The sequence below is a fragment of the Canis aureus genome, chromosome 1 (genome assembly GCF_053574225.1).
Source record: "Canis aureus isolate CA01 chromosome 1, VMU_Caureus_v.1.0, whole genome shotgun sequence".
Classification (NCBI taxonomy): Eukaryota; Metazoa; Chordata; class Mammalia; order Carnivora; family Canidae; genus Canis; species Canis aureus.
Genome location: NC_135611.1, coordinates 113,027,655 through 113,047,638, shown reverse-complemented (window position 1 = coordinate 113,047,638; position 19,984 = coordinate 113,027,655). Strand labels below are relative to the sequence as shown.

The following is a 19,984-nucleotide window of genomic DNA, read 5'->3' as shown; positions in this document are numbered from 1 at the left end:
CCACCTATTATTCATCCTTACCCCCACCAACCCCTGGCAACCAATGATCTTATTACTGTTTCCATAATTTTACTTTTCCCCCCAGAACATCATATAGTTGGAATCATACAGTATGCCTTTTCAGATTGCCTTCTTTCACTTACTACCATACACCTAAGTTTGCTCTGTTTTTTTCATGGCCCAATAGTTCTTTTTAGCACTGAATAGTATTCTATTGTCTGAATGTACCACAACTTCCTATCATTTTTAAATTCTGTCTATAGAGTTATTGGAAAACGTTGGAGAGTCATTACTTATGGATTCAAATCCCAGCCAGGCTTTACCCTTATCTGAGCTTGGTCAAGCGACTTGACTCTCTAAAACTCAGTTGCCTGGTTTGTAGCCACCTTAAGAGTTGTTAAGATTATGAACCTGTAAAAATGAACACCAAGGACATAGTACTGAGAAACCATGTTATTTAAAATCATAGACTGTCAGAACGTTTGCTCTTTGAAATCATAGTAATAATAAGAAGGGGACATCTTACTGTTGCCTGGAGAGTCACTTTAACACAGAGAATCAGTTATGATTTCCAACCCACGTGCAGAGCTTCAGAGGGCAGTTTCTGGAGATGACACTGCACATTTATCTTAATCTTATAATTTCCAAAAAAACCAGGACCTTGTGTCTGCTGCTCAGCCCAGGCATGATGTTGACTCCATTACATCAGATCTGCTTTGCCTTGAGTCCATCAAAGCTCTGCTTAATGCAAATTTTATCTAACCTTCATTCTTCCCCAAAACTTATATTAACCTTGTGTCTTCCTTTGTTTGGTGAGTGACACTACACAGTTCCTCTAGAGAGCTCTTTTCTCAAAAAAAGAAATATTTAGTAAATTGACTCAAGTGAACTAAGCTTAAATGATTCAGCACTGATATTAGAAACATATATCGAAAACGTATAAAAGTGGGATGCCTGAAGTGGCTTGGTGGTTGAGCGTCTGCCTTCGGGTCAGGGCGTGATCCTGGAGTCCCAGGATCCAGTCCCACATCGGGCTCCCTACATGGAGCCTGCTTCTGCCTCTGCCTGTGTCTCTGCCTCTGTGTGTGTGTGTGTGTGTGTGTGTGTGTGTGTGTGTCTCATGAATAAATAAGTAAAATCTTTTTAAAAAATTCATTATGAAAAAAATAAAAGTGAATATAAATTACCTAAGTATAGGATATTTATAGTTACACATGCATGCAACTTAGGTATTCAAAAACACATATATTGATTCAGGGGGAGGGGTGGAATCTGAGATACTAAAACTATTCTTAAGTTTTCAAGACAGTGTGAAATAGGTTTCAACCACATTCTGCATGAATGTGAGGTGCTCTAATCTAAATACATGATGCTAGAAACATGGTTTATGTTCTAGACTAAACATTTGTGTTACTTCCCAAAATCCCTATGTTGAAAACTAATTTCTACTTGTGATGGTATTTGGAAATGGTGCCTTTGGTAGGGATTAGTGCCCTAATAAAAAATTCCCCAAAGACCTCTCTCCCTCACCTTTCTGCAAGGTGAGGACATGGCAAAAAGATGGTTATGAGCCAGGAAGCACATCCTCACCAGACACCAGATCTGCTGGCACCTTGATTTTGGACTTTCCCAGCCTTCAGAACCATGAGAAACAAATTTGTTGTTCATAAGCCATTACCTGTGGAATCTTGTTATAGCAGCCTGAACAAACTAAGATAGTTGGTTTTAATTTTTTAACAGTTATTGGTATAACATATCGGCTTATTAATAGCTAAGGCATTTTGCATACACAGTATCTCTGGAAAAAATATTCGCTCTTATGTTTTAAACTCTGTCCTTTCAACATAATAGCCACATACATTTATTATTTTTTTAATATTTTACTTATTCATGAGACACACAGAGGGAGAGGGGCAGAGACACAGGCAGAGGGAGAAGCAGGCTCCATGCAGGGAGCCTGATGAGGGACCCGATCCCAAGACTCCAGGATCACGCCCTGGGCCGAAGGGAGGTGCTAAACGGCTGAGCCACCCAGGCGTCCCAGCCACATGCATTTAAATGTCTCCTTTTGCAGCGAGTTAACAATTTTATCAGACAAGAAGTGTGTCCTTTCTGTTCTCGGTTGCTGGACTTTACAAGGATTTAACTATCAGGCATGTAACACTACATAAGGTTTATCTGTGCCTCGCACAGGGTAGGAACAGACACAAAAATATGTTGATAGAATTAATTAGACACATCAAGTACAGGAGCAGTCACTTAAAGGGGGCAAATAAAACAGGATTTCGGTGCATCCATTTAAATAGTATTCTTTTCTTTAATGGGGAAAGACTGGAGTGTTGATAGGGCAGTGGACAGCTTGGACTCGCACAGGTCTGGGAGGTGGATAGATTTTAAGCGGGCAAAATAAGCCCAAAGCGCTGAGCGAACAAGATTCAGGCACTAGGAGGCAGAGCTGCACTAACTTCTCCGAAGGTCCCGCCTCCGCCTCTTTGTCCCTGCCCCGATCTCCTCCCCGCCAGCACTGCCTCATTCCCACTGCGGTCGCCTGGACGGTGATGAAGCAGTTTCCGCCCTAACAAGGGTGGTCCGCCTCCTCCTGCTCTCGCGAGAACTGGTGGCCGAACGCTTTTCTTCCTTGCTCCGCCGCTGGGTCCCCCATCACAGTTCCGCCCTTACTGCCCCCACTTCCGGCACGAAAAGCTGCTTCCTCCCGGGGCGGGGGGGGTCGCCCCCCTGGGGGCGCGGGCAGTGGTCCCGTCCCGCTTCTCTGCCCACCCAAGTGCCCCTCAGCTTCCGCCACCACCGTCTCCTCCGCCGCTGTTCCGCCCCGATCAACGCAAACGAAGCCACCTCGCCACCCCCAGCTCAGGACCGGAGCTCTGTTTCGCTCCGGGAGAGGAAAGGGTGGGGAGGAAGCACACCTCCACCCCCGCGTGCCCCTGGCTTTTCCTCTGCCAGCCCGCCCCCTCGCCACACACCCTCCCATCTCCACGGAGGCGAAGCCGCATTCGCCCTGAGAGAGGCGGAGCGGCTCTTCTGGTCCCGCTCTCGCGAGCTCTCGCACCTCTCGCGAGACTCGACGCCCGACTTGTGCGCCCGGGAAACCCCGTTGCTCCCTTTCCCCTGGCTGGCAGCGCGGAGGCCGCACGGTAAGGCGGGCGCTCCGGTTCGTGCTGGGCGCCGGGCGTCGGGGCCCGGCTCTCCAGCCGGGATCGCGTACCGGGAAGGGCTCCGAGGCGACCGCGTGGGGCCGCCCCGCCCCCTGGAGCCGCAGCCACGTGCGAGCGGCAGGCCCGGACATGCCTGGACCGCGCGGTCCGGGAACCGAGGCTGGACCGAGTGGGCGGCGGAGATGCGGGAGGCGCCCCCGAATCGGGCCAGGGTCGTCTCCGTCTCCATAGCGGCGCCAGACCTTGCTGGTGCGACCCGCAGAGACCGCGAGGCGCGGTGAAGTGGAGCGCCCGCAGGCGCCGGGGCCTTCAGGGCCCAGTTCCGAAGTGGGGCCTTGGGAAGTAATGGGAGTGCGGCGGTTTCGGTGTCGTGGGGGCCGCACCCCGTCCCCTGTCAGTCGTCTGCCCGGGTCCTGAGCTCACATGCTTGCTCTTTTTTTCTTCCAGATGCCTGGAGTTACTGTAAAAGACGTGAACCAGCAGGAGTTCGTCAGAGCTCTGGCAGCCTTCCTCAAAAAGTGAGTGTGGGGATCGGGGCTCGCGGCCTGTGGGGGCTGTGGTCTTTCCGGGCTCCTGGGCGGGCGTTTCTCTCCCCTGGTGGAGGGAGGCTTGTCTGCCTGAGGCCTGGGTCTGGCTTGTAATTGGGTTTCAGATGCTTTGTATTCTGGGACACGTGGGGCTCCCCTTAACCTACAGTTATGCTGAGCAGAGGGGATTTGGGGGACGGAGTTTGTGGAGACTCCTGAATCGTGCCTCTATCGCTGTTGATCCCAGGTCTGGGAAGCTGAAAGTCCCTGAATGGGTGGACACTGTCAAGCTGGCCAAGCATAAAGAGCTTGCTCCCTACGATGAGAACTGGTTCTACACGCGAGCTGGTGAGGAACTGGGGCCTCTGCCTGGGTAGTGGGGGCCTGGGTGACCCCTGGCACAAACCATACCTCCCCATTCTCTGTGAGCCCAGGATAGGCAAGAGAGGTGAAACTTTTTAAATCATGGTTGACCTACGGTGTGAGAGGAGAAACCTCAGACGGTCCCTGTGTGCTTGTGTGAGACACTTGATATCTTCACATTCTGAATTTGTTTTCTTCGTTTGTAAGAGGGTTAAGTGAGGACCTGTGGCTTCCTCTGAGCCTCCAGGGAAACCCAGGGTCAAGCCAGTGTTCATATTTTACTTAGAGGTGGTATGTTTTAGAGGGAGGTATTTATGTTCATGGGGTCTACACTCTCTGGGTTCAAATTCTTCTCTACTGCTTACCTGTGGCCTCCCCATCTGCCTGTGCCTCTTGTTCTCTTCTGTAAAATGAGGCTGATGGAGATGCCTGGGTGGCTTACTGGTTGAGCATCTGCCTTCTTCTCAGGGTGTGATCCTGGGGTCCTGGATCCTCCACGAGACTCCATATCACATCAGGCTCTCCTTGGAGCCTGCTTCTCCTACTGCCTGTGTCTCTGCCTTTGTCTCAGGAATGAATATGTAGAATCTTTAAAGAAAAAAAATAAAATGGGACTAATGAATGTACCATTGCAGGGTTGTAGTGGGAATCAAATGAGTTTATAACTGTTAAAATGCTCTGGAGTTTACCTGTGGCAGTAATCCTTCAAGAAAAGTCGTGTGTGTGTGTGTTTGTTTTTTTTTTTTTTTTAAGATTTATTTATTTATGATAGAGAGGCAGAGGGAAAAGCAGGCTCCACGCAGGGAGCCCGATGTGGGACTCGATCCCGGGTCTCCAGGATCACACCGTGGGCCAAAGGCAGGCACCAAACGGCTGAGCCACCCAGGTATCCCCTCTATTGTGTTTTTTAATGTTTAGATCATCAGACTCACTTTCTCATTGCCTTTTTAGTAAATTATTTCTAAGAGGTTGGGGTCTGGCCAGATGATTCCTTTCTCTAAATCTTGGTAAGTTCCAAGTGCCTGAAAGAAAGCCTTATGGTCTCCCTGTAACCATTGCCAGTCCCAACTATTGGTTTTCCAGTGATGACAACTTGGAAGGAATGACAAATGTAGTACCTGATAGCACAGTGCTCATTTTCACCTGTCGTTGACATTTTAAGTTTCTCCAAGCTGTCTCCTCATGAAGGCCTAACTTGGGGATGGGAGTGGTGCTGGTCAGTGCTCAATTGTTCTAGGTGGCAGCCTCTGCACAGGCCTTCACTGAGGGCCCTCAGCCTCTACAACCTTCGATCTTCCTCCGTGACCTAGGGGCCCTATCCTGGCCAAAGCTTGTCTCCTGATAGGAAGTAGGCGGGAAGCAAGGTTTGGGAATTGAGAAAACCTCCAGATGACCTTGAGAAGAGTTGACTTTGGTACAGATTGCCTTAGTGTTGTGGAATATGGACCGTTTCATAGATTGGTGGTGCACTCGTGGATTGAATATCTGTGAGGTCCACTCTTCATTCAGGCCTACACTGGGCACAGGGGCAGCAGCCTCAGATCTCTGAGGTTGAAAAGGTCAACTCAGGTGGGTAGGGTGGATGGCATTATGGTGGGAATCACTGCTGTGCTTTCAGGAGGAAAATGGGGTTGGTGAAGGAAAGCTGATGGGACTTGCCTGGGCACATGAATGAAGAGGTCTGGGTGAGACCACCACCCCATCCACCCATCTAGGGAAGAAAGCAAGCCTGCCCGATCCTGAGTTTTTTGGCAATGCCCCAAGAATCCATTGGTCATGGCAACTTTGGATCTAAGATGAGAATTTGAGGTAGCTTTTCCTGTACGGTTAGGTACACATGCATATTTTGCTTAATCTGCCTTATCAAAAACCTCCAAGGTAGAATTGGTGGTTTCTGTTTTATGGTTATTGTCAGGAACCTTAAATAACATGCCAGCTAGTGATGCCACAATCCACCCCATCCGTGCCATCACTTTGAGGAGGGGGTCTCCAGCTCTCTTCCCTTAGCTGCATTTCATACTTTATTTTTGGAGGTGGGGAGAGATTAATAGGAAATGAGATCAGGACTCTGGGCAATACACACAGATGAGTCTTGCTGTAGCTGTGGCCCCTTTCTGCCTACCCCATCCCTCCTCTTGACAACTAAGTGTGTGTGCTCTTCTGGTCTCCCTTACTCAAGGTTCCCAGATTCCTTTTATTTTGGCGGGGGTTAAGATTTATTTATTCATGGAAGAAGCAGAGACCTAGGCAAAGGGAGAAGGTAGCCTCCCTGTGGGGAGTCTGATGCAGGACTCGATCCCAGGACCCCAGGATCACTACCTGAGCCAAACCACTCAACCACTGAGCCACCTAGCACCCCCCTCCCGCCCCCATTTGTTTTTTACCTCTATTTTCCAGCTGCCTCAATAGTATATAGCCTGGTGATTCTAGACAGGTCTGTTGGGTACATTTTTGTTGGGATACCGCTACGCCTGTTTGTTTACATCCACACCAGAGGTAGAGTTGTAGTTGTCCCAGACCACATGGCCTACAAGGCCAAAAATGTTTACTCTGACCCTTTACAGGAAAAGTTTGCCAGCCTAGTTAGAGTTCTCCCATACTTCAGACAAGTCATAGGAGATACTCTGCTACCAAAGAGGAAACTAAGGTGCCTATGGGGTGAAGTGACCCTGGGAGGGCATGGCAAGCAGTCTGTGCTGTATTTGCTTTTTTTCTTTATTTGGATCATGAGGCCTTGGCCTCTAATCTCCTTGGAGATTTGGAGCCAGAGCACAGTAGGACAGTGGCCTGTTCTGGTAGGCTGAGCTCTGGCAGTGGGTGGGTGGTATGGGACTTGACTTCTGGAGGCATGTTGATAGAGCCATTGTGGAGTGAACACGTTTTGATCTCTGGTGGAGGCAATAAAAAGGCAGTTGGCAGAGCCTTCCTGAGGGCTCCTCTTGAAGAGGAACAGAGCTAGAGGAGTTTAAGAGGTCCCAAGTCAGTGGTGAAGGGTGAGGTAGGGCTAGAAAGAACCTGTCAGGAGCTGCTCTAAGAGGAGGAGGGGCGGTGTCCAGGAAAGACCACCTTTAGGGCTTTGTGAGGGGCCTTGGACAAACTCTTAATCTCTTGATTTTTAGAGGGGAGGTGAGAATCCATTGTCTCGTCTTGACAGTGAGTGACTGCTGAATTGGGACATTGGAGTGCATTTCATTGTAGGATGGAACCTGGTTGTCTCTGACCCCTGCTCAGGGCTGGGCAGTCACCCATGTTGTGTTACTGGCAGAATCAAGACCTTGCAGGAAGAAGATCGGGGTGACAATGTCAGGAAGTCATTTTTGTCTTTAAAAGCTTAGCAGAGGAGGGTTGGGGGCAAGATGTACATGAGAGGCTTCCTTTTCCCACTTTGTGACTCGGGAGATGAGAATGGGGTCACAGATCTGAATTTAAACAAGCTGTTGAGATGCTGGCTTGCAAAGACACTTGTGCAATTTCCTTGGTCCGCCAGGTGCTCCAGTGCATTCTGACCCTCTTCCCTCTGGTGGCCCCATGCGTGGGGCATGCTGCTGGTCCTTCACAGTTGGAGGCACCAAGTGACTCCTGGATACTTGGAATAGGATTTCCCCCAGAGGAGTGGAGCAGAAAGCCTTTAGAGGGACTTGAGGAGAAGCCATATGACAACATTTGACTCGCTGTGGCCCTCATAAACAGCATCTAGGATGGCCTGGATTTGTGATGTTACAACTCCACTTCAAAAGAGGTTGGGGGCTGGGTCTTCTTCAGGGGTGGAGGGGTGCGAAAAATTGGTCAATATTTCGTAGAATTTGTTTCTTTTGACTGTAACAGCTTTCAGTTTGTGGAGTTAGTACTCTTCTAATGGGTCAGGAGAATAATTATCAAGGTGAGGGGGGCACCTCGGCTTGTGATGTCTGACACCACACCAGATAGTTTGATGCAGCTTTAAAGAACTTTAAAGCAACCCGCCACCCCACCATTTCAAAGAAACTAATGGTTGGACTTTGCTGGAGCTTATTCTCTGCCACTCACTTCTCAGGATTTAAGGAAGTCTTCCCCTTTAGGTACCATGACCCAGACCACCTGAAACGGAAATGGACTCTCACAGCTGATGAGGAGTAGTGTTGGGATTCAGACCCTTTGGTATCAGACAGTTCGGGTTTAGGTACCCCTTTTTATACAGAGCCCAGATCGGGTTTGAGCAGAGTGTTAATCCTATCTTGGCCAGGCCTCTCCAGGGCAGCTGTGTGCTTAGGAATATGCATCTTACCCCCTTCCTGAGGCTGTCCTACTCTCACCCAGGCCAAGCTGTGGAAGGAAGGATGGTGGCTGTTGGGCATGTGAGCTGGTAAAGTTCGGAGTTCTTCAGAGATGTGTCCCTGGAAAGGGAGTTTTGGTCCTAGAGGTGGTGTTGGGAGGGTAAGGGGTAAAGTGGGGATGGGAAGAACCAAGGAGAATGGTTTTTAAGGTGAGCAGCAGCCAGAAGCAGTTGTTCTAATAGGTGGTGAAGGGTTCATCTGTGCTATGGCTCCCAGAAGCCCACAGCTGTAGCTGGAGATTATGTTACAGGGGTGCAGGGGCCTGGGGAGCAAGTGGTGTGGAAGAGCTACTCTGGGAGGGGCAAGCAGAGGGGTGGCATAGCCCTCTTCAACTGGTCAAGTCCCCCACCCCCAGGGGGTCGTGGACACGGCCCAGCACCCAGCTCTTCCGAGTAAGTAGTTACTGAGGAAGTGAGTCCTGATTGCCCCTTTGATCTGCGGGACTAAACCTGACTTGCTGGTCTCCGGGGGCCCTGGAATGACCTGGAGTCCTTGTATCTTGGGCCCCAATTCCTTCATGTGCAGTGGCCCCCTGAGGTAGAAAGCCAGAACAATCTGGAGGGGCAGTCCCTCAGGGCTATGTGACTCCAGACCAGTGAGTACTTTCTGGAGCCTGTTAACTTTTCTGTGAAGGAGACTAGCCTTAGGCACCTGTGCAGTGTTCACAGCCACGCTCCTCTGAGGGACTGTTACTCCTGGTTCTCAGATGAGGGTGAGGACTTGCCAAGGCCATGCCATCAGGCCAGGTGCTGAGGGTATCTTACTGCCTCATGGAAGAGAGTGAAAAGCAGATCGTCCAGTGCCTGGTGGAGAAGCGATTCTGTAGGACAGAACCGTGAGGGAGTGGGGACTTGCCCAAGCAAGGCTAGAGATAAGAACCTTGTGTCCACAGAGTGGGTGACACCCGTTCCAGGTTGCACGGGGCATCCACCCTGACCCTGAGTTCTCCAGAGCTGAGGGGCTTGGGGAGCTGCACTCCGGTAAGCAGCATGTCCCCTCCCCTACCTTCCTGGCCCTTGGGCCTGGGCACATGGAGATGGACAGTTGTGGCTTAGGCATTTTCTAGGCTTTACCTACAGGTTAGAGTCCTCCTTCATGGCAGCATAGCTGTGGTGGGGCAGCTTGGTGGTAGGGGCCTGGAACTGGGCCTTGGTGCATCTTCGCAGTTCCCCAGGCCGGCCATACGAAGGGAAATACTAGCTTCCACACGCGCACAGAATTGATAGGTGTGACCTCGAGCAAAGCCCTTCCCTCAGCCTGTCTCGGCTATGGAAAGGAAGGGTCCTCACAGCTTCCACGCACCCCACAGCTTCCACAGCACGGCACCTGTACCTCCGGGGCGGCGCTGGGGTCGGCTCCATGACTAAGATCTACGGGGGACGTCAGAGAAACGGGGTCATGCCCAGCCACTTCAGCAGAGGCTCCAAGAGCGTGGCCCGCAGGGTCCTCCAAGCCCTAGAGGGGCTGAAAATGGTGGAAAAGGACCAAGATGGGTAAGTGGGAATGGCGGGTGATGGAAGAGACCTGGGGCCAAATCACCTGTAAGGAAGTGATCTAGAGCCATCCTTCCCCCTGTGGAGAGGTGTCCGGTCTGTCCTGCATGGTCTGCAGCTGCCCCTCAGGCAGGCAGGGGATTCAGCAGAGAAGCCAACAGTCAGGGGCCTCACCCCGACCTCTCTGGCTGACTACCCCGAGCTCTAGGAAGGTAATTTAGCGACTGTCCGCTTTCATTAGCCTGCTCGTTAACTTTTCCCAATTGATTTTTCGGGGCTTTTGATCTAATGCTTGCACAAACGACACCCCAGCAGCTCTCAGGGGGGCTCCCACTGCTGCCCCCAGCTTGTTAGAATGCAACCAACTAGGGCCCTCGGTGGGACTTGGCTGGTGTCATGTGCTCCCATGGCCAGGTGCCTTCTTGGGAAACCTGGCTCACATCCAGGAGGGGCCTGGCAGTGACAGGGCTGAGAGCCGGCACTGATGGGGGGCACATGACCCTTCTCCCACAGGGGCCGCAAACTGACACCTCAGGGACAGCGGGATCTGGACAGAATCGCCGGACAGGTGAGGCCTGGGTGTGGGCCAGGACTGGTGCCTTAGTCACTGCCTGGGCATTTTCAGAGCCCAAGCTTTGTTAGAGTTTCCTCCCCTGGAAGGCATGGCCTGGGCTGGTGGGGGTCAGAGAGGGCTGTCTGGGGTGGGGAGTGGGGGGGCAGGAGAAAACATTTCTGACTTCCTGCCAGCTCTGGTTGAAAATGTGGGTGCCGGAGTGAGGGGACCCCAAGCCTGAGGTGCAGCCGGGTTGGTTTCTCATGCAGGGCATGTTTCTGCACACACAACTCCCTCTTCCCAGGTCAGCCTTCTTAGGATTCTGGCTGCAGTGTTTCCTCCTATTTTTCATGCTTACTGAGCACCAGATGGGACGGCTGTAGAGAGGGGGAGGCAAGCCAGCTCAGAACTCGGGTCTCCATCCACATGACTGACTGGCTGGACACCTTGGGGCAGAGTCCATTTGCCTGGAGCCACCCCCATCTGTAGAGCAGTCTGTCCTTGCCCGCATCAGAGGGTGGTAGTGAGGGCTCAGTTAGCTACAGCAGCAGGAGCCCCCAGGCTTTCTTCTTTATGTTAACTCAGACCCCCTAGGAGCTTTGGAGGGCGCTCAGTCACTTAGTCAAGTAGCAAGAGAGAATAGAAGGTGTCAGCCCCCTGGGAGTCCCAAGGGTGGCCTGGAAGGAACCAGTGAACTGTGCCAAGGCAGGGCCGGGCCTTACACAGACACCCCTGTGGTGACAGGGCAATGGGTGTTGGAATCCCCCTAATATGCTCAAGTCCCAGTTGACACTTCTGTAAAATGAGGGAGTACCTGAGGTGGCAGGGATCCAGGGATCCGATTGGCTGGACACCCGTCAGGCCACGAATCCAGTTGCCTGGTGTCCCTTGGATAGTGGGGAGGTGCTCGGAAGTACCGAACTCCAACCCCACAGCTGATCTTAATTACTCTCCCATCTTTTCCCGCAGGTGGCAGCTGCCAACAAGAAGCATTAGAACAAATGCTGGGTTAATAAATTGCCTCATTCGTAGTGCTGGTCCCAGTCTCTTGATTGGCTGGTCCTCTTCAGTTTGGAGGCCCAAGGAGGGAGCACTGCATCACTGCGTCGCACTTCCTTCCCTCGTGAAAGAGGGGCTAGGGGTCCCCTGGGTGGCAGCAGCACCAATAGCCACTAAAACCCAAGGCCCAGCCTTGCCAGTTCAAAGACTTCTCCCGCAACCGGGGTGGCTCCAGACCTGGAGGCTCTTGCCCCTCCTCCCACATCCTGCCTTTGCAGTTTTCAGATGAGAAACTGAAAGGAGTGGCTGTGAACCGTGGCCCCAACTGGGGCCTGGGCTGCAGAAGTGGCACTCTTCCCCCTGCTGGAACAAAGCAGGAGGGGCAGATGGCTTCTTCCCTGCCAGCCTTCACTCCTGGCATCTCCTTGAGTGCCTCCTGACCAAGATGACCTGTGTGCACCTTTCATTGGACAACACAAGTGGTCCTGCCCCAGAGCCAGGATGGGGTGGCATTTGCACCCACACCCACCACCACCCGGATGGAGGGGTGTGCGAGGTTCCTGCACTGAGGTTGAGCTGGGCACCACTGCTTCTACAGTCCTGCATGGTGATTGCCTCTTGGTGCCAATGGGGTGGAGTTCTACCTGTGATTGGACCTTTGGTGTAGGGGTGGGAGATCTGAAGGACACCAAGTGGGCATGTGCCAGACCCCAGAAAGCTGAACCTGTGCTGGTTTGGCCAAGGTCTCCAGATATCCCGTAGCCTAAGTGATTGGACCCATTTACTTCCGGTGTGAAGCCTCCCTGAGCTTTGAACTCCAATGACTCCAGTTAACTTCCAGCTCTGACCCTAATGCTCTGCAGTCTTGAGCAACTTAATCCCCTTCAGCTTTCCACTCCTTGTCTTTATCACTCCTGAGGGATCTTACAGAGGCCATATATAGATAGGGCCTGACCAGCTCCTTCGTGTTGAGGATGGAAAAATCAAGAGTCCCGTATTCGGTGGGGGGTGAAGCTATCATCCCTCCCAGCTCAGGAGTCCATGCTGGAAGAGGTGCACTGAACAGCCTAAGCCTACCAGGTGCAAGGCACTGAATAAACCTCACTTAATACACTAGGCAACCCTGTGAAGATGCCAAAAAGCACCTGTAGTTTGGTTATAGGGCAAGTCAGTCACAGATTGGGTGAATTGCCTAGACACTACAACTAGGGGATGGCAAAGCAGGTATTTGAGCTTGGGCACTGTCTCCAGCACTGGGCAGAGCCATTGGGGTTCTTCCCTCGATAGGAAGGGAAATGGGAAAAAAGCCCAGAAGGTTACGCTCCCAGGCATGGCCTCAGCTAGTCATTCCCTGTTTCCTTTGTCAACTGAGGATGAAGACATGTCATAGAGTGGACATGAGAACACAATGCAGCGAGTCCAAGTGCCTGCTTGGCACCAGATGGCAGCGGTGCTGGGTAAGTGGCAGGTGGACTCCCCCCCCCCCCCCCCAACAGGCCCACCAGGCCTGAGGACCTGCTATCCAGCAGCTGCGCCCCTGCAGCCACTGGGGGGCGGTCGAGGGCCTGGAAACCAGTTCAGATGAAGGAGGTGAATTCCTAGGGCTGCAGTTATGTGCTGAGTTTCTTCCTAGGTAGGGGGTCACAAGGAGAAGCTGAAGCACAGAGGGGCTGTTGGCCTGCCACAGAGCAAGGATTGCAACTGAGCACCTGGGTCCCCGGAGGGAAGGGAGCAGGGCCGCCAGGCCAGAGAAGGGTGACGATGTCCTAGGAGCTGCAACAAGCTCACTGTCCAGGACACCTGGGTGGCTCAGCAGTTTAGCACCTGACTTCGGCCCAGTATGTGATCCTGGAGTCCCGGGGTTGAGTCCCACATCAGGTTCCCTGCATGGAGCATGCTTCTCTGCCTGTCTCTGTCTTTCAATAAATAAAATCATTAAAAAAAAAAAAAAACTCACTGTCCTACTCTTGCAGCCTCACAAGCAGGACAAGGGGGTTCCAGGGGGATTGTGCCCAGATTACAGGAGAAGAAACCTAGGCCCAGACAACCAGTCAGTTGGCAGAGCTGAAATCCAAATATAGGAATCAAACTTGTGGCCCATGCTCCTCCACATGGGTGATGGTTGCACTTTTTAAAAAACTTATGGGGGATCCCTGGGTGGTGCAGCGGTTTAGCGCCTGCCTTTGGTCCAGGGAGTGATCCTGGAGACCCAGGATCGAATCCGTCAGGCTCCCGGTGCATGGAGCCTGCTTCTCCCTCTGCCTGTGTCTCTGCCTCTCTCTACCTCTGTGTGTGACTATCATAAATAAAAATTTTTAAAAAAATTAAAAACTTATGAAATGCTTCAAGTATGCAAAACTTCCTATTCCTATTCCTGTGAGAAGAACCCGTGGACACACTACCCAGCTTAAAGAAGTAAAACAAGACCTAAAACCAAGATGGGCAAAGCCCTCTATCCCTCCCAGTCCCAGCCCTCCCTTCCCCCCCAGAAGGAACCCCTCTCAGGAATTGGATGTCACTCCCCCGCACAGTTCACACCTCAAGTACAGGTGCACGTGTCCCTAACGGCACCCGATGTCGTTTCGCCTTTTGGAAACAAGTCAACTGTTGCATGCTACATGTTTTTTTGTCATTTTCATGCCGTTTCTGAGATGCAGCCATGTTGACAAGTAGAGCTCAGCTTCTTCCTCTGCGGAGTGCTACTCCACGGGCTGCCTACATCACAATGTGTGCATCCCATCTCCCATACATGGACTCTTTGTTTCCACATTTGCTACTAAAAATGTCCCTGCAGTAAAATTTTTTCCTAAGTGTCTCCTTATGCGTGAGCGTGATGGTCCCCCGACTGCTCACAAACATCTCAACAATCTCTTGTAATTCCCCACCCCCACTCCTCGGACTCAGTTTCCTTCCACATGACCTACAATGATGCTCCAAGGTATGTGGGCACACGTAAGTGACTTTGAATCTCTGCTCCACCACTCCCAGGCCGTATGACACCAGGCAAGCTACGGCATCTCTCTGGGCCCGTTTTCTCTGTACAATGGGGCGGGGCCTACCTTGCCCACTTGTGGGGAGGCTGACTTGCCTCAAGAACCCTCCGTGGCTCTAACTTCTCACTCAGGTGCTGGGAACATCATCTCATGTTACAACACCGGAGTTATTCTCATCCTCTTCTCTAAATGCTAAGGCTGGGGTGCCCAGCTGGCTCAGTCAGTAAGAGCTGGTGACTCTTGACCTTGGGGTTGTGAGTTTGAGCCCCCTGTTGAGTGTAGAGATTACTTAACAAAATTTTTTTAAGATTTTATTTATTCATGAGAGACACAGAGAGAGAGAGAGACATGCAGAGGGAGAAGCAGGCTCATGCAGGGAGCCCGACATGGGACTCAATCCGGAGACTCCAGGATCAGGCCGTGGGTCAAGGGCAGGCACCAAACCGCTGAGCCACCCAGGCGTCCCACTTTAAAATTAAAAAAAAAAAAAAAATTTAATGCCAAGGCTCAGAACAGGAAGCCACCCCTAGTCATAGAGCTGGTCGACCTGCCTCATTTTTTTCCTCATGAGCATTAGTAGTAACCACTTTTTACTGAGCAGCTACTATGGGCTGGGCCCTGTGTTCAGAGCTTTGCATGCACAACCCCTTTGAATCCTGGGTTCCAGCACCAAGAAGTGAGGACATGGAGGCTCAAGAGAGGAGATAAGCTTTGCCTACAGCCAGTGAAGAGCAGAGACCAGGCCCAGAAGCTCCGGGCCGGCAGATCACCAGTAGGCAAGAGACACCTCAGACTTTGGCTCCTTCAGGCTTCCTTCCCAGGGCTGGCCTGTGAGGAGCCAGGCCTCGACTGGTCTCTTTCCCCCACCCAGCAACCTCCCCTCAGGGGAATTGTGGCCACAGGTGCAGGGAGCGGTTTCTCTCCACTCCGGGCCTGAAGCACAGTGACAGGGGCTGCCCCCCCTCCTCCAGCCCACAGCTGAAGGGGCCCAGCCGTGGGGCCATTGGAGCCCATCTCCGGCAGGGCTGGGCAGGAAGTGGGGCGGGGTTTCGGGGCAGCCGAGGTGGAATCTGGTACCCCAGGACTGCTGCTCCCCAGACCAACCACCCCACTGGGAAAGATGCCTGGGGGTCCCGGACTCCTCCAAGCGCTGTGTGCCACCACCTTTCTCCTCTTCCTAATCTCTGCTGGTGGCCTGGGTACGTGGCTAACAGGCTGGTGCTGGGAGGTGGGGGCTGGTGGGGCGGGGAGGACTGAGGAGGCTGGAGAGAGGGCAGAGGCAGAGACGAAGGCACTGGGAGTGGAAGTGAAGAGCCAGCAGGTGTAGGGGGGTGCCGGGAAAGCCCCTAAAGAAACTGCATCCACCTGCTTGACCATCCTGAGCAGGCCGCAGGTCCGAGGGGAGGCTGCAGGGGATTCGGCAAAGTTGAAGGGGTGTCCACAGCCACATGGACGGAGAACAGGGCGACAGACGACTTCCCCACCCCCTCATCCCCACAGGTCAAAATAAGGAACTAAGGTTGCCCTTGACTGAGCTCCAGAGCTGGGGGCAGGAAGGGGACTTGGGGGTAGCTCTCAGCTTCAGAGAGAAGAAACAGCTTTCTCCTTCTTTGCCTTGAATCTCCGTCACCCCACTGTGTAGGGAACCCCTTCTCAGTGCTGGGGAAGGGGGCTCCTCATCAAGACACTGCCCTCCTGGGGCTTCCTCCCCACCTCCACCCCATACAATGCCAGCTGGTGGGGCTGTGACTGTCCGGGTTACACACTGGGAGTGGGGCCAGGGATTGGCTCCCACGCCCCTAAGGTTGCTGCTTCTTTCTCCACCTCTTCCTCCTCCTCTCTCCCTCACCTCCCACCTCCTCCCTCCAAAAGAAGCAGAGCCAGCCAGGTGGGTGGGCCTGCCTGGGGGACTGGGAGCTGGGGTTTCCCCAGCAGCCAACCACTTCGCTGAGGCCCTCCCCTAACCCCCCACCCCCACCCTCCGCACACCCAGTTGCCAACCTAACTCACTCCTGACCCCCAGGTCTACACACACAAGTTACAAAGAACAAGACGGGTTTGAGGTCACAGGGCAAGGTAGGCCCAAAGGCTCAGACTTTGAGATGCTAGCCTCTCTTGCTGCCCTGGTGATGCCAGGCAATCAACGCATCCTCCTTGGGCCTTAGCTGTCCCACCTACAAAATGGGATAATGAGAGAACCTACCTCGAAGGGGTTAGTGAAGATTACACCAGATAAAGTGCCAGGTGCCAGGAGAAGCTGGGGGCTGGGAAAGCGAGCCTGGAAGGCCTTCAGGAGGAGGAGGTGATGCCCAGACTGATCCTGGAGGTTGCTACCTGGTCCAGGGCACTCCTACTGCAAGGAAATCAAATATCCAAACGCCACTGAGTTCTCTGGGGGCAAAGGACAGAGCGCAGGCAGGGAGGGTGGCAAGAGATGGCGCTGGTGAGGTGTGGGGACCTGCAGGGGTGTGTCACCACCCCAAGGTGTCTTACACTCCTCCTCGGGAGTGTCTTCAACACCCTCCGCACATACACACACACAAGCGCCCAGGGGTGCTGCTGCTGCAGGCCAGAGCTGGGGCCCATCCACAGTCCCTGTCTCCTCCTCTCCACAGGCCCCGGGAGCCAGGCCCTGTGGGTGGACGGGGGCCCGCCATCGATGACGGTGAGCCTGGGGGAAACAGCCCGCCTCCAGTGCCTGCATAACCGCAGCAGGCTGTCCAGCAAGCTCAACATCACGTGGTGGCGCGTCCTCCAAGGCAACGCCACCTGGCCCGACATCTTCCTGAGCTACGGCAAAGGCCCCAATGGCGAGCTGACCATCGACACTGTGAACAAGAGCCACATGGGCATGTACCGATGCCAGGTGGAGGAGAAAGATCTCAACCAAAAAATCCTCAGCTCCCAGCAGTCCTGCGGCACCTACCTCCGCGTGCGCGGTGAGTGCCAGCCCCGGTGTGGCTCCCAGGCCACCCGGCCATGCTGCCCCATCTGCGCCACCAGGATGGGGCCGCGGACATCAGAGGGTGGGGACAGGGCTGGGAGGCCAGGAGGGTTGGGGCGGGGAGGCACCAGTGCTCTGAGCAGCACCCCCTCCTCCCAGAGCGGCTCCCCAGACCCTTCCTGGACATGGGAGAGGGTACCAAGAACAACATCATCACAGCCGAGGGCATCATCCTGCTGTTCTGTGCCGTGGTGCCTGGGACCCTGCTGCTGTTCAGGGTGAGCCCCCCGGTGGACCGGGACCCTCTGACGCTGAGGTCCCCTCCTAGCATGGGAGGGTGACAGCCCCATCCCAAGGCTGAGGGGCAAATGAATTAGCACCATGACAGGATTTTGAAGGGGGCAGGGGGGACTCAGCGGGTGGCTCAGCGGTTTAGCGTCTGCCTTTGGCTCAGGGCATGATCCCGGAGTCCTGGGATTGAGTCCCGTCAGGCTCCCTGCAAGGAGCCTGCTTCTCCCTCTGCCTGTGTCTCTGCCTCTCTCTCTCTCTCTCTCTCTGTCTTTCATGAATAAATAAATAAAATCTTTAAAAAATCAATAAATAAAGGGGGCAGGGCCCAGAGGGGCCTCCTCACCCCGTCTCCCCTCAGGGTTGTCCTCATACCCCCCAAGCCCCCCTCACCCAGCCATGGTGTCTCGCTCTACCCCCCCCCACCAACCAGAGGCACAGGAGCCCTCCAGAGGTAGCCAGGGAAGAGGGGCCTGGCTGTCCTCCTGGAGTCTCTGACCTGCACCAGCCCCGCCTTAGGCCACAGGACAGCCACTGCCATTTCTATGATAGTTGTGGCTCCTGCAAGAGCAGTGAGGCAGTAGAGACAGCCAGGGGGACACGGGCTTGGATCCAGAGACACCTGCCACTCACCTGCTATGTGGCTTTGGCCATACCTTACCTCCTCTGGTCAAGCACTTCTCAGCATCCAGGAGGTTCAGAAAACATCTTCTCCTCCCACCTCCCCTCACTGTGGCTCCCAATCCCTCCCTCCCAGAAACGATGGCAAAATATGAAGTTTGGGGTGGATGCCCAGGATGACTATGAAGATGAAAACCTTTATGAGGTGAGTGGGCGAGTGGGGACAGGTTAGGGGCGGGTGCGTTGGGGCTCTCATGGGGGTCCTTCCCGGGGTCACGTGGGGCCGTGGGTCTGGGCGTCAGGGTGCTGAGCCCCACCACCGTGTGTCCACACCCAGGGCCTGAATCTGGATGACTGCTCCATGTACGAGGACATCTCCCGGGGCCTCCAGGGCACCTACCAGGACGTGGGAAGCCTCCACATTGGAGACGGGGATGTCCAGCTGGAGAAGCCGTGACCCTGCAGGGTGACCCTGTGGGCTGCCCTCTCCTGCTGTGTCGCCAGCTCTGGTGTCCCCCCACCCCTTCCTGTTCTCTTTTCATAATCTTTCCTGGAAGTGTCCTGACTCAACTTCTCCCTTGAGGGTGTCTGCTCTTCTTCCCTTTAGACTGTCCTCATCCCCTCCCCATGCCCCAATTCAGCGCTCCTCCTGCTGCTTTTCCCCCAACCGCCCCCCCAACACCCAGCGGGTAATGAGCCCTTAATCGCTGCCTCTAGGGGAGCTGATTGTAGAGCCTCGTTAGTGTCACCTCCCCCTCCCTGCTCTGTCATGGCCACTTAGTGATAATAAATCCTTCCCAACTGCAGACCTTGGCAGGAGTCATGGATCTCATGGGGATGCTCCCCTCTGGTGGGACCCAGGAGTCCAGGCCCCCAGCCCCCTTCTCTCTCAGACCCAGGGTTCTGGGCCCGCAGCCCCTGCCCACTCCCCACAACGGAGGGCCAGGTAGCCAGTCTTAGCTGCTCTCTGAGAGAAATAGGAAGTATTTGGGGGAGGCTCTCACCCCAGGCTACGCCCCGGAGCAGGGAGGGGACACAGAAAGGAGCCAGGTGGCCACATTTATGTGCATTTCAGTCCCACGAAGAACACAGGGCCTGGTAACAGGTTCTGACTACAGCCAGGCACACCAATTCTCCGGGAATGGACTTGAAGCAGGGGTGTCTGGACAGTCTGTGGCTTTCACCTGCGGATGGTGGGGAGCCCCGGGGCGGGGGAGGGGACAGAGGCACAGGCGTGCAGGGTTCCTGGGACAGGCGAGAGAGGCTGAGACAAGAGAGACCGTGACGGACACACAGAGCCAAGTGAAGAGAGGGACAATGAGGGGACAGGGAATCAGGGCGAGACAGAGATACGGGGAAGAGAGAAAGCAGGAGACAGAGAAAGAAAACAGGGTCCATAGAAAAGTGGTCACGGAGAGGCTGACCCCTGGGACTCTAGAGAAAGCAATCGTTGGGGGAACGACCGAGGTGGCCCTGTGTTCCCCGGGGATGGGAAGACGGGAGAAGCAGCGGTGGGGAGGGCAGCGCGGAGAAGCAGGGGCCGGGGCGGGAGGCAAAGCGCGCGGCGGAGCAGAGAGGGCCCGAGGCGCCGGGCGGGAAGCGGACCAGGCTGCCGCGCCGGCCCCCGCCCCGCCGAGGCGACGCTGACAGCGCAGGGGCGAGAGCCCGAGCCCCAGCTCCGCGGACCGACCGACCGACCGACCGACCGACCGACGGA

General features: G+C 54.1%; 2 protein-coding genes and 1 long non-coding RNA gene across 5 annotated transcripts; 2 read left to right on the top strand and 1 right to left on the bottom strand.

The window, feature by feature from the left end:
• Positions 1–3,066: 3,066 nt before the first annotated feature.
• RPS19 (ribosomal protein S19) lies at positions 3,067–11,454 on the top strand. Its single transcript, XM_077850407.1, has 6 exons — positions 3,067–3,152; positions 3,621–3,691; positions 3,948–4,048; positions 9,686–9,869; positions 10,383–10,437; positions 11,392–11,454. The coding sequence occupies exons 2-6, from the start codon at positions 3,621–3,623 to the stop codon at positions 11,416–11,418; spliced, it is 438 nt and encodes a 145-aa protein (XP_077706533.1). The 5' UTR covers positions 3,067–3,152; the 3' UTR covers positions 11,419–11,454.
• Positions 11,455–14,718: 3,264 nt separating this feature from the next.
• LOC144285240 (uncharacterized) lies at positions 14,719–19,903 on the bottom strand. 3 transcript variants are annotated; one of them, XR_013353589.1, is made up of 3 exons: positions 19,077–19,903; positions 16,618–16,767; positions 14,719–14,881 (listed from the first exon to the last, which is right to left on the bottom strand). It is a non-coding gene; the product is annotated as an uncharacterized LOC144285240 (long non-coding RNA). The 3 variants fall into 3 exon arrangements; XR_013353590.1 differs by having other exon boundaries at positions 16,618–16,764; XR_013353587.1 differs by having other exon boundaries at positions 19,272–19,901.
• Positions 15,448–19,073, top strand: CD79A (CD79a molecule). The gene is made up of 5 exons (XM_077850406.1): positions 15,448–15,613; positions 17,030–17,353; positions 17,518–17,636; positions 18,404–18,472; positions 18,605–19,073. The coding sequence occupies exons 1-5, from the start codon at positions 15,535–15,537 to the stop codon at positions 18,722–18,724; spliced, it is 711 nt and encodes a 236-aa protein (XP_077706532.1). The 5' UTR covers positions 15,448–15,534; the 3' UTR covers positions 18,725–19,073.
• Positions 19,904–19,984: the final 81 nt, after the last annotated feature.

What these genes read in the sequence shown, in the direction of transcription:
- RPS19 (XM_077850407.1), top strand. Translation starts at nt 3,621, where the DNA reads ATGCCTGGAGTTACTGTAAAAGACGTGAACCAGCAGGAGTTCGTCAGA. An exon ending in CTGGTTCTACACGCGAGCTG is followed by an intron (nt 4,049 to 9,685) that starts GTGAGGAACTGG and finishes CGCACCCCACAG; the next exon opens with CTTCCACAGCACGGCACCTG. An exon ending in TGGACAGAATCGCCGGACAG is followed by an intron (nt 10,438 to 11,391) that starts GTGAGGCCTGGG and finishes CTTTTCCCGCAG; the next exon opens with GTGGCAGCTGCCAACAAGAA.
- CD79A (XM_077850406.1), top strand. Translation starts at nt 15,535, where the DNA reads ATGCCTGGGGGTCCCGGACTCCTCCAAGCGCTGTGTGCCACCACCTTT. An exon ending in AATCTCTGCTGGTGGCCTGG is followed by an intron (nt 15,614 to 17,029) that starts GTACGTGGCTAA and finishes TCCTCTCCACAG; the next exon opens with GCCCCGGGAGCCAGGCCCTG. An exon ending in CACCTACCTCCGCGTGCGCG is followed by an intron (nt 17,354 to 17,517) that starts GTGAGTGCCAGC and finishes CCCTCCTCCCAG; the next exon opens with AGCGGCTCCCCAGACCCTTC.